At 35.9% G+C, this 12918-nt stretch overlaps 1 protein-coding gene across 4 annotated transcripts in view; it reads right to left on the bottom strand.

Annotated features, from left to right (window-relative positions):
* Positions 1-12918, bottom strand: part of NECTIN3 (nectin cell adhesion molecule 3) — a 66229-nt gene that overhangs the window by 10307 nt on the left and 43004 nt on the right. For 2 of the 4 annotated variants that reach the window (XM_038126934.1, XM_038126955.1), the window contains exons 6-8: positions 11531-11668; positions 5777-5912; positions 4369-4450 (exon numbers count right to left, since the gene is read on the bottom strand). In XM_038126934.1, coding sequence (XP_037982862.1) covers positions 4369-4450; positions 5777-5912; positions 11531-11668 — 356 coding nt within the window. Of the gene's footprint in view, positions 1-4368; positions 4451-5776; positions 5913-8864; positions 11669-12918 lie in introns of those variants that run through there. The other 2 variants (XM_038126946.1, XM_038126939.1) reach the window with 2 other exon arrangements.

The following is a 12918-nucleotide window of genomic DNA, read 5'->3' as shown; positions in this document are numbered from 1 at the left end:
ACATGGAGGTTAGGAAGGAGAAAGAAAGAGGACAGGGCACACCCAAATCCCTCCATCTTAGAACTCCTGACCCCCATATACAAAACTTGGACCCCTGCATACAAGGCTTAAAACCCCCTTGTACAGCACTCAAAAATCCTTCCTTTCACTTTGTGAGTACTTCTACTACAATACCTAAAGTTGTGTGTGTGGCTTGTAATTCTTCGTACAGAGTTGTTAATTTGCTCAACGGGCTAAGATCAAAACCCCACGTGTCTTTGGCTGCATGCCAGGGTCTCAGAGCCCCCTGCCAGCGGCTCTGGCCATCCAGGACACCCAGAGGGGTGTCCTGGGTTCCCACAGATATGGACATGATTTAGAGACTCACTGGAAATCAGAATAGCAAATTCCAGTTGGTTACTCAATTAAAATTTTAAGTCAAAGGAAATAATTTCACATGGCATGAAAAGACAACACCTTCACTAGATAATGCAATTACATATTTTACAGGCATGGAGCAAGTGACAACCAAAATCATTGGATTTTGTCAAACCAAACTGGTGCTGAGCTACATAGTCTGTTTCTTCCTGCATAGAAACAATCTGGGATTCTGTGCTTGGATTCCTAACAGAAGTTTGCATTGTCTTACCATTACATTTTGCAGAGTTTCATAAAACCTTGGTTTTACTATAAGAATTCTCTTTCTCGAACAGTTCTTCAAAAGCCTAAAACCAATTATCTCGCTAAAAACATCATCATAGCTTTTCTGATCCTTTCCAATTTAGAAATTCCATTACAAAGGCATCCACTAACAAAAAAAACTTTTGCCTCACTCTAACCCCAATCTGGTAAATTTTTTTTTCCTACTGCAAGATCCTTTATCAATACAGATGATTTTATTGATGCACATTTTGTGCTCCCTTCCATTCAATCTTGTTTGTCTAAACAGTTCTTTGGTTTATTAAGGCAAATCATAACAATACTGCTTCCTTTTTCATCAAGGAAGAGATACAACTTCACCTTTTTCCTTCCTGTTTTATCAGTAATACAAATATTACAGTAAAAGAACTTTGCTTGGCTAAATAGTGAGGCAGTTTTCCAAGCTGCAAGTCTCAAGTCAGTCTTCTCATGGCCAGACATACCTACTGGACTGCATTTCCCTTATCCACTCTTATTTCTGTTGCTACAGAAGAGCCTTGTTAAATTCTGAATCCTTCAACAACTCTGAATGCTGCACTGCATTGTGCAAAGCATGTTTTTTTCTTTCGTTCAGAAGCACCTGTCAAGGTAATAATAAATTCAGTTCTTTCACATTGTCAAAGACTGCCAATGTCAAGCATGTTAAAAGGAAAGTAAGTAAGTTCTTGCTCCTTAGTAAAATATGTTGTTTGAAACAGTGAAGCTTACTCTAATGATGCCAAGGACTGCCAGAATTAGTGCACCCTCTTACACTCCTTTTTAAAATATTATGCAATAGAAAAATTCCTTTTTAAGCCACTGGAATTCTTCCATTGCTCAACTTCTTCCTGATTTGCCTCAAAAACCACATTGTTAAGCAGATATTCCTCTCTCACTAAGGACGTAACCTTCAGGCTGCTCACCACTCTTTCACATTAAATGTAATAGATAGGTCTGAGCAACAGAATAACATTTCCATGGCAGTGATTATTAAAAGAACACCTGGACAAAAGTAACAGTGCTGTTGACAAAAGAGTTGGCAAAGATGAACCTACAGTCTTCACAGTAAATAAAGCTATAATGTAATTTTTTTCCATAGTATTCCTATGTTTTGGACTTTTGCCTCTCTCTTTTAGGGCCCTAAGTAAACCAGTTTTTCTCAGTTTTGAAGTGACTCACAAGAATACATGAATTGGTACCTTCAAATACCAGTACAGAGAAATTATGAGTACTCAGTTACACAGTACTTGGACATACTGGTAGCTAATTATTAACACTAGCACGCAAATGAGAACGTATATTTAAAGTAAACTGAAAGTTTCCAAGTCTCAAGAAGTAGAGAAAGACTAGAGTAGAGAAGTCCATGAAAGACTAGCCAGATAGTACTGGCTATCCAGTACTACCACAGGTCCAGTTAATTTCTCTTCATTTTAATGCCATCATCTGCTGACTCAGATATGCATACAATTAGTTAAATACTGATTGCTGGGATACAAAAAGAAGAATTTCAGCATCATCTGCTGAATCTTAAATACTCTGCAAGATAATAAAAAGCTACTGTCCATTATATGAACAATAACAGCAGAGATGACTGAAAAACTTGCACATTATTTATAACAACTTACCAGAATGTGGCTAAATTGAATAAAACTACTTTCAATTTTAAGTTATTGTGAGTATGCAGACACCATTTAAATTCACTCTTTACTTTGCATCTTTGTGCAGCCTATCATTTCCACTCAGGTTGAACTGATCATCTGTTGCGGTTGACAAAGCAGTGACACTTCCCCTACAGTTCTTTTTAGCAGATCCAGAAGTTTACATCTTAATTACCCAGTGAGAGGCTCACCTGGCATCTCATTCTGGGTAGGCATGACAGCAATTGGAACATCAGGTAGTACAGTGGTAAGTACAGACATTTAGTCACACAGGATGAGACATCCTAACAGGCTGCTAACTTGTTTCTCTTGCCTCTTTTCAGCTATCCAAATGTTGGCTTGGTACGCCAAAACAATACAACCAATCACTTCTCGGCTAAAGCTAGAATTTTGACATTTATTTCTGTTAGATAAAATGAAGCTCTTGCCTCAAGCATAACAGAGTACATACTGATTGGAGGCAGTATCAGCTAGGAAGACAGCCTCCAGCTCCAGTTCTTTTCAGTTTTGGAGTTCCACAGAGAGAAAAAGACAGGTACACTAACAGTGTTGTGGCAACATCCATTTCTTAAATAAAGTCTGGTTAACACCTAACCTGAAGGGGAATCTTTCTCCTCCCAAAACAACTTAAAACTCTGTTTATCTAACTTGTGGAAAACAAATATTCAATTCAGTCTCTTTACGATTTTGTCTCTTATTTACAAAATACATTTTCATAACACATTTAATTAAACATTCCAAGAATACAGCCAGCTTCAGCATAAGTTCTTTAGTACCCATTAACAGAAGTCACAGTAAGCACAACCTAGAAAAAATTCAACGACAGCAAAGTTCTGAAGAGGAAAGCAATAAAATACACATTCTCTTATGTCTACCTCCTTTAAAAGTTGCTCTGTAAAGAACAAATAATTGCATTTCCTAGTGTTGTATTTTTGCCAAATAGCGGCAATACAGATAGACCATACCTTTTGATTCAATGAGCAAGAGAATATTTTTCAAATACTTTAAGCAGAAATATTAGCAGAAGAATGATCATCAAAAATTGCAATTGTTGAGTACTTTAGTAACAGAAGAAATAACTATGATGCCCATCCTGAGCACAGAAAAGCATTGGTTCTTTTGTGTCATCTTTGGTACTTTACCACCTTTAAGGTAAGAAGATGAAAACCTATTATTCTTTACGCCAACAAAATGTTTTCTACGATCACAATGTTATAGTCATCAGGCTGCTACTACTAGATCCACTACTGCTGCAGCAGTGGATCTCAGAATAGTTTCCTGTTTCACTCAGCAACAATATACACAAGTATTACCCATTATAACACTTATGTCATCAGGAAAGCTTTTATCAGCAACTGATATTTGGTGAACTTTAGTAACCATCAATCACAAAGAAAATCTACAAGAATGTTTTTTAATGTTATTAAGAACTCCATCAAAATCCTTCTTGAAGGTAGGTGAAGATTTTTCCCCCCCTCTATGACAAAGGATTTTTATAGGTCCTTAAAGCTGCAAAGATACACCATAGTATTAGAAAAATGATATTTCTTATAAACAAATGATTGTTTTAATTAGCTCAGTGTTATGATTCGGCACATCAGTGGCCGAATCACATTAGAATCCCTACACCTCAACCATTAATAATTCAAAAGAATGGCAGTTGTTACTAGCAAGGGAGCTTTTGATAAGGTCAGTTTTGAAGTTTACCAAGCATAATTTTTCCCTCTTATGAAGACTGCTTTATAAAGCTATGTATATTCTCTTACCACAGAATTCAACTACAGGTTTTTCGAATTCAAAAGGTGCTGTGTCTGTCAAAGGCTGTTAGAAATACAAGATGATCTGTCTACAAGTTTCCTGACCTCTAAGGATGACTTTAACATTACAGATAAGAGATTCAGATATCACATACATAAGGAAACAGCTTGGCTGTGAAACCATTGAAAGGTTTCCATATATTACCAGGAAGGCAAAATCAGACCAAGTTAACATAATAAAGCAAAGTCAACACTTTCCCTAAGTCAATTTAAGATGCATATAAACACTTACTCACCTGAAGCATGGCTTCTTTCTGTGGCACTGACAATGTTCTCTCCTCAAATGAGGCTGGTTTGTGAGTGGGAGGAAGATCAATCCTGTAGTAAAGAGGGAATGAAATATGACACATCATGTTTGTGAAGTCCAATTGAACAGTCAGATATTAACTGCCAAATCACCCAGCATTCAGTACTCAGGGACAAACACCTTTCAGTCAGCAATGATTCAGATGTGATGTATTGTAATGGAATATGTGTACCACTGGCTATTATTCAGGCACACACTTTTTGTAGAAAAGCACTATCCAGAATTTGTTATTTATTGCAGACTGAACTTCCCCCCATACACTCCAACTAAGGAGGATTAGAAACTACTGGTATCTAACATAGTTTTTAAGTTACGAGATAACAACTTGAACAACTTTTTAAATTATAACCTTCCCTTAAAAAGCCTTTGAGAAAGACTTACTAGCAATTCTTACATGCAAGACTTTTTCTATTTTAACGTTCTCAGTGAAAGCAAGTGTTTATAAAATAATTTAAATGTCTAAGATCATTCATAGAGATAAGCTTCAGATACAGAATTTCAGAGAAACCATGTTAAAAGTTGTTCAAAAGAAGACTCTTGACTCATCTTGCTAGCCCAATGCAAATGAGGAAACTTATTTTCTGCTAAAGGCTCTTAGTTATTTTACTTTAGCTCTCTTGAACTATATGAGGAACATTTCTCATTCAGTTTTAGTGTTAACTGTATATGGATCTAAGAAACTGAATATGGGATGTAAAAAGACCCATATTTACAAATATTCTAAGCCCATGTCATGTTTTTATGCATGTTCCAAACAGAATCTACACATTATCCACTTTAACTGACATCTTTTCAGATGTTGTTGTTTCCTTCTTTTTTGTTTGATCACATTGAATAAAATAAGCTGCACGTCTGTACCAGAGACTTGAAGAAACAACTAACATTCCAGAAAGCACAAGAAGTCAGTAAGCCTGTATCTTGCCTAATTTTACAAACATTTCAGGATTAATTTTAGGGGGCCTTCACATTTGCAAAGCATGGCCAACTTACTCGCAAGTTAGACCTGCAGTTACAATAAACTAGCAGTCACTGGCACCAGTCAAGAGGGAACCCTTTCTTGTCCTCCAGTTAAATTCTTGAATAGTTTTCTTTCAAAAAACCCCAAACTTCTCAAGAGATAAAGCTCTATATTACTTCCAAAGTAATTCTTACCTTCCTTATTTCTTTTTCAGAAATGTGTGATTTCACATTTGTGTACTCTGAAAATAGAGCCCTGAAATTACAAAAGCTGAATAGCTGCTAAATTAAGTCAGACACCTAAATTACTGTACAGAACAAACTCTTTCTGCATATCGCTTTCAACTGAATTAAAAAAAAAAAGTCCAACCCATACTCACACTTTGTCAAGATAGGCTGGCCTTTTCTTCCTTGGGGTCAGCAGCACTGTCACAAAGATGGTAATGATAAAAAGAGCAAGGACTGCTCCAATCACAGCCCCTGCTACAGCAACAGATGTCTGTTTAAAGGGCACATCTGCAATGTGATAGCATAGATTACAACTTTAAGAAGTTCATATACTTTCAATACTCAGATAAGCTACTTCAGTGTTGTTCTGAGAAATGCTTCTTCCTTCCACTGCCAAACAGAAAGCCTTGCCCTGCACTAGCTCTTTTGCAGTATTGCTTCCACTTACCTAACTAAACAAATGAGGGAATTAAGAGAGTTCATGAAATCAAAATTTTTGATGTAAAAAAATTTATGGACTACTTTTATTAAGTACTAGCAGCATGCTTTCATTCTCAATTTCAAGGTAAGATGACATTACAAAACATATGATTTGCACTTAAATAAGCTAACAAAGCGTTAATTGAAAAACCTGGGCAACTATGGCTTATTGACAATCTTTCTTTAAAGACACTTATGTTTGCAGAAAACAAAAAAGAAAAACTTAAAATCAAGGTAAAAAAACCCTTATACTAACTACTAGGAGCAATGAATATGCAAACAAACACTAAATACGTGGCTTATACCTATCAAAGCAAACCCTAAGACAACCTATCATCTTTAGGAATTCACACTTCAAGCTACAAGAAAGTAATTTTTATAAATAAATTTTAATAAGGGGAGAGAAAAAAAACTGTTTTTTTTCCTTTTACAGCATTTTTCTTTTGACCTTAGCATTGTCAAATCCAATGCTGAACAACCCTCATACTGAATTAGCATACTTGTCAGTCTTTAAAGGCCACTCCTTTCACTATGCTTAGAAATCAATTTTTAAGTCTCAAAACTGAAAAAGCTGCTAACATACTTAAAATCATCAGTGCTTTAAACTTGTGCAAACAGGCTCAACAAAAAGTTTCACAATTGGAATAATTGATGTCAGTTGCACTAAACACTTACAAAATTTAAGCAGCGTACATTAAATGATGCTCTCATTTACACTGAATAATGAATCAGAAAATTTAACAGCTAAGAAATTGAAAATTAACACAGTTCTATACCTTTAATGTATTTCTAAAGCAGTCCACTTTTATTATTATTCAAATGCAACACAACCATTCTCTATTTAATCTCTCACTGAAGGAAATTTTGAGAACCTCTTCAGCTGTATGTTTTATTCACAGATAAAAACCCTGAAACTATGCAATATGATTTATCAATTCCTCAGATTTCTAATGCTGTTCGGCCTGTATGCTGGAAAGCTGAGCAAAACCTCTCAATTAAAAAAAAAACAACCCAAAATATAACACTTGACTTGCACTCTAATACAGCAATTCCTGTTCCCTCACTGCTTATCAAAGATCTGACATGAATATTCCCCTGGGATTGCACTCACAAAGTATATTTAAGTAACTTAAGAAAATGAAATAACTTTTTTTTTTGTGACTTCCCTAATGTTAAGGAATAAAGTCCTAGAGTAACAACTTGCAGAAGTTATTTTGCTTCTCAAAGATGAATGCAACATACCACCTTTGGTTTATATATCGGCTTTCCTGGCATAAGCTCCATGTGTCCATCAGATACCAGCCTGGACACTATAAACTGCCCTAGCTTTGGCTGGGATAGAGTTAATTTCTTCTCAGGAGCTTGTACAGTGGTTTGGATTCAGCATGAGAATAGTGCTGATAACCCACCCATGTTTTGGTTTTTGCTAAGTTGTGTTTATATAAGTCAAGGACTTTTATTTTGTGTGTGTCTCTCATTCTCTGCCAGTAAGGAGCTGCACAAAAGAAAACTGGGAGGGAGCACAATTGGGACAGATCACCTGAAGTGGCCAGAGGGATATTCCACAACACAGAACACCATGCCAAGTATATAAACTGGGGAAATTACCCAGAAAGAAGTATTGTGCATCACTTGTTTGTTTCCCCTCCTTTCATTATCCATTACTATTATAATTTTATTTTACTTTGTTTTCAATTATTAAACTGTTCCTATCTCAACCTATAAGTTTTACTTTTGATTCTCCTCCCCATTCCACCAGGGTGGGAGGAAATGGGGGTGGGGAAAGCAAGCAGTTGTGTTGTGGTTAGCTGCAAGCTGGGCTTAAACTACAACACAAGCATAATTCATATTTTTTTCTGAAGAATGGGCACATGAATCAGTGGAAGGGTCACCTAACCACTGCATTTTAACTGGCTTAAGTTTAGTTTACACTGGGTACACTTTACTCTCCTTGAAGTGAACAAGTCTCAATTAACTAATATACATTCTTAGGTCCAGAATTCTTGAAGATGCTTTGGACTTGTGATTATATCAGAAGAGTTCCTTGACTGCTTCATTCTAAATTCATGGTGCCTTTTCTTCTAGTAAATTCTGCTATAATGTTAAAACATCATAAAGTATTATACTTTCAATCAAAGCCCACCCATTGAGTCTGATTTTGGGTGAGATGCCAAACACCCATTTGCTTCTGAACATCAGGAAAAATAGTAATATCCCAGCACAGTGACACACAGAAACTTAAATGCAGGGCACACTTCATTTGGTTTTTTAAATTGCTTTGGCAAAACATCAGTCTAACCAGTGGAATGATTATACACCCACGCCACCATGCCAAGCTGAACAAGCCAGAGAGCACCTAACATGTATGGCGCCACCTACAAAGCATTTTAACCACCAGACGGTCAGAAATAGATGGGAATTGATTAACTCCAAGAAATATGGTTAAAGCAAATAAAGACAAAAGGATGAAAAAAAAAGACTACTTTGAAGTATGCAATTCCTAGTTAGTTTATCAGCTGTGCTTGAAAACAAATGTTTTGGATGGTAAACACCTTCATCTATCATTCTCTTAATCTTCTTAAAAGAGTTTCTGTAAACACTTGTTTTATAAGATTATACTCTCTTAGGGGAATACTAAACAGCCCATCTCAAACAGCTTAAACACTTTAGTTTACTCTATCCAGCCTCTGGGGTCATTGTGCTTTTCCATCTCCAATTTTTAAGAACATACCTGCAAAACACTTTTGAACACTAACTATGTTCCAGAATGTAAGAAAAAGTTTATTCACGCAACAGCCATTTGTACGTACAATCAATTCTTTTTACAGTAGACTTAATGTACAAAACATTGCAACGCGTGTAAGCCCTATCCCTATTAATAACTTCAACTCCTGAACATTTCAACTTCTCAACCCATAGTAATTATATATATATATATATATACACATATATATATATATATACACACACACATATTCTAAAAATCAAAGCAAAAAATCCACAGAGACAAAAGCAAGATATCCCATGTGGAAAACTGGTTTATGGTTATGTTTATTTCCAAGTAAAACCATCTTTTAAAGATGATATATCAAGTTTTTATTTGAAGAGAGGTATAATCTCTTTATTCCAGAGATAATTTGGATCAGAACCCTCTGCTAGAAATTTCACTCGTTTTCTTGTGTTTGCACACAACTACAGATAACCACAATATCACTCGCTATTGTTTTTGAGACTTTGGTCAATCATGTATCAGTACTCCATTAACCCAAACTTAAGTTGTTTAGGGATGCTTTTCCCTTTGAATTTCAAATAAAGCTGTTGTCTTAATCTTTTTTAAAGACATGCAGTCATATGCAATCACAGTGTATTGTCTACAACACTCAATATAACTATATTTGGGAAGCTCTAAATGCTGTAAGCTACCTAACATCATGAGGACAGAAAAGAACTTCCAGCATCAATGTTCATGGAGCAGCTGTAATTATGCAGCCTATTTCACATCAACAGTAGCAGACTTCTCCCTTTTCAGTTTTCAAATACCAATAGAGCCTTATCAGCTTCAATTTCCTCAAGCTAAACACTTAAAAATGGCACTTCAAAAGATTTAATATTCTACTTATGAATTCATTGTTGTTCTGCAATTCATCTGAAGTTGTTTCATTCCTCCTCACATAATTGGCAGATTTAGTTTGGTGAATCTGCTCAAGATAAAGTAGAACTATTTCACACGTCAGACAAGATTTCCTATGTATAATGGATACAACGTCATTTTAAAGAACATGTAAAATCAGTATGGATTATTTGCAGGGAAAACAAATCCAGTGCAGTACAGAGACTGCACAGAGACTGAATTCCTATTTCATAGACCCTGTAGCTGCACCACTGAAGAGTGCGTTTTCAATACCTGAAGTAGTAGTGCAAGTGTTTACTTCCCTACAAATAATCTGAAACTCTGGCTACCCTCTTCAAAGCAGGTATTGTAACTTAGTTGGAAGCAGCACAAAACCGCTGTTTTAACTTCTGGCCATAGAAACGCTAATGCTTTTTGACACCTGGGAAAATAAGCATATTCACACTAGCCTCCAGCTTTGGAATCTATATGGGTGTTTTCTCCTTAGTTATGTCCAATTAACCAGTTTTTAAATTCAATGGTAAGATTCCCACAAAGCCTCCAGAACAGGTCTCAAAAATTGCACCCTGTGAAGTTGCAAAGAGCATCTTGTATGCATTAATGAGTTTTGACACCCTGCCAATTACAGGCCTAACAAAACACCTCCTTGTATGTATATATACAGACACTAGAGTAAGCTTTAGAAATCAATGACTATAAAAAAATAACTTTTCATCTTATTCAAATACAAGCCTTTGACCTGTTTCAGTTACTCCTCAAAATGTTGTTCATAAGTTAGTTTCAGTGCAATGACTTAACTTTTACGTATATAGTTACAAGAAGGCTCATTAAAATGCTAAGAGGTATTCATTTTTATGCAGAAATAACCCTAGAAAACAAAGCTTTCATTCTACTGTAACTCATTTTAATTGGTAAGGTATTTGCTATACAGAAGCATTAAGTTTACTGTAGATGGTACCTAGATTGCAGTAATTCAAAGCCCCCAAAGATTATATTTGATCATTGCCTTGGGTAAACTTATTTTTAAATCAGAGAGCCAAGACAGCCACTTTTAATTCTTAAACAATATTGAATGGCAACTTTAATTTAGCCTTTTTTTTTAAACTCTGACATAGACCAATATAAGCACTCTGCATTGAAACTCAAACAGTAGTACAGCATTGGGAAAAAAAAGCAGCTCAAATACATTTCCCCCAGATTCAGTATTTCCATTGTGTCAAGTCACAATATAAAAACCCTCAAAGAAAAGTTTCAAAAAGTTTATTCCTCCTCTTGTGTAAGTATAAACAATCTGAAAGGGACCAGCCAATGAAGTGAACTGCAGGTACAAGTTTAGTTTTCAGTGGTCACTACACATACCATTCCCTCCGAGATATTACCGCACCATCTAAGTGAGAAACAAAGTCATCATCCTCATAAAATTCACCATGCATAAAACCCATTCCAAATGTTCCACCTTCATGGTAATCCATTGGTCTTTCATAACGGTCCTGGTACCTGTTAGTATTGTCTACATTGTTCAACTCAGGTTTTCCAGAGTCTTCTAAATAATCTTTAGATATTAAGTTCATTGGGTGCTTTGTTTCTTTTTTTATACTGCCAGGGTAAGAACCCATTTCATCTGACTGAAGAACATCTATTTGGGACTCTTTTTGCATATCTGATGGCGGAATGTAGCTCTTAGCAAAGTAGTCACCACGGAACGTCTTTCTTCTCTTATAATAGACAGCTCCAACCAGAGTACCAAGAAGCATCAGCAAAAGAACCCCACCCACCACACAACCAACAACGATACCCCAAGTGTCGTCTTGCTTTGTTGGCAAGGTGGATGTTGGGAAATTTATTATTCTAGGTTCTGTTGCTAAACCTGTGGTGCCATCAGTCGAAGGATGCCAGGGAACCGTGGGCAGTCGAGTGGTAGTAGTAGGAGGATCTAATGGAAAGAGCAAAGAAGTAGACAAGACACAGAAAAGGCACAGAATGTCAATGCAAGCTAAATCAGTTAAGGGTTTATAAGAAAGCAAAGTTGATGGGTATGTTCTACAAGAATAGTTTTTCATTCTCAAGTTCATGGCACTGTAGAAGTTTCAAATTACTCACAAGCTTTGAATTAGCTTCCTTACACATGGTTTGGAATTAAGCTGCAGCAGTACAGAAAGTATGAGGAGCGAACAAAATAAAAATAACCTTCAGGTACACAATTTGCCCTCCTCAAAGTAAGGAGATGGAGTTTTTCTACTCAGATGTTGACTGATCATCATTATTTAACTCCTCCAAGGAGGAAAAACTCAAGCAGTCCTCTAACTTTCCATCCAGCCATAGGGAATTCTGGATCAAATTAATTAATTATATCACAGAGTCAATTAGTCCACATTAAATTCCCCCTTCAGAAATAATTCAGGGCACTGAATATAAGAATGAAAAACCATAAGTTGTGCACTCAGTCACATGAACTACTGTTTTTTAAGCTATTGTCTCCAAAAACATTTGTTTCATTAATAAAACTAACTCAGCCTCACCTTGGAATTAGTGAAAGCAGCATAGTTAAAAATGGCATGTATTAATCTCAAAGTAACATTTATGTTGAGCAAGGAGCCTTCAGGTTTTTAAAGCATTAAAAAATTGAAACATTTGAACCAAAAATTATATATATGCATTCCTTCTATAAGCCATCTGATCCTTCATGCACAAAGAAATTTCCATATTGATTCCTCATTATAAAATATAAACTGATTTCATGTCAAGTTATACAGGTAAACAAGAGACTGCCAGATATCAAGCTTCTCCAGCATGCAGCTTTTTCCTTTGTTCTTTAGGTCTGCTGGAGATGTATGCATCTTTATTGCAGGCAAGGTTCCATGTGATGGGCTGATGACACTGACATGATACCAATCAACCACAATATTATATACAACTCCACTTCTTTTTTCTATGCCACGCTGAAAAGAAGTTACTTTTTACCTTGCCCATTGCAAGCTAACTATTTTTAAATCAAAAAGGAATTCTAAACATGTTATTATAGCTTGAACCTTTCAGAGAGACTATTGCATGGACAACCAAGTAGTTCATTATATCATGTAATTCAGTTAAATGCCCATAAGCAAGATTCATGAAAGCACTACTACCACCACTACTACCACCACAGAAGCACCCTAAATTTACCACCACAAAAAGTAAACCAGA

The sequence above is a fragment of the Motacilla alba genome, chromosome 1, assembly GCF_015832195.1.
Source record: "Motacilla alba alba isolate MOTALB_02 chromosome 1, Motacilla_alba_V1.0_pri, whole genome shotgun sequence".
NCBI lineage: Eukaryota > Metazoa > Chordata > Aves > Passeriformes > Motacillidae > Motacilla > Motacilla alba.
The sequence above is the reverse complement of the archived record's forward strand: the minus strand, read 5'-3'. Positions and strand labels throughout refer to the sequence as shown.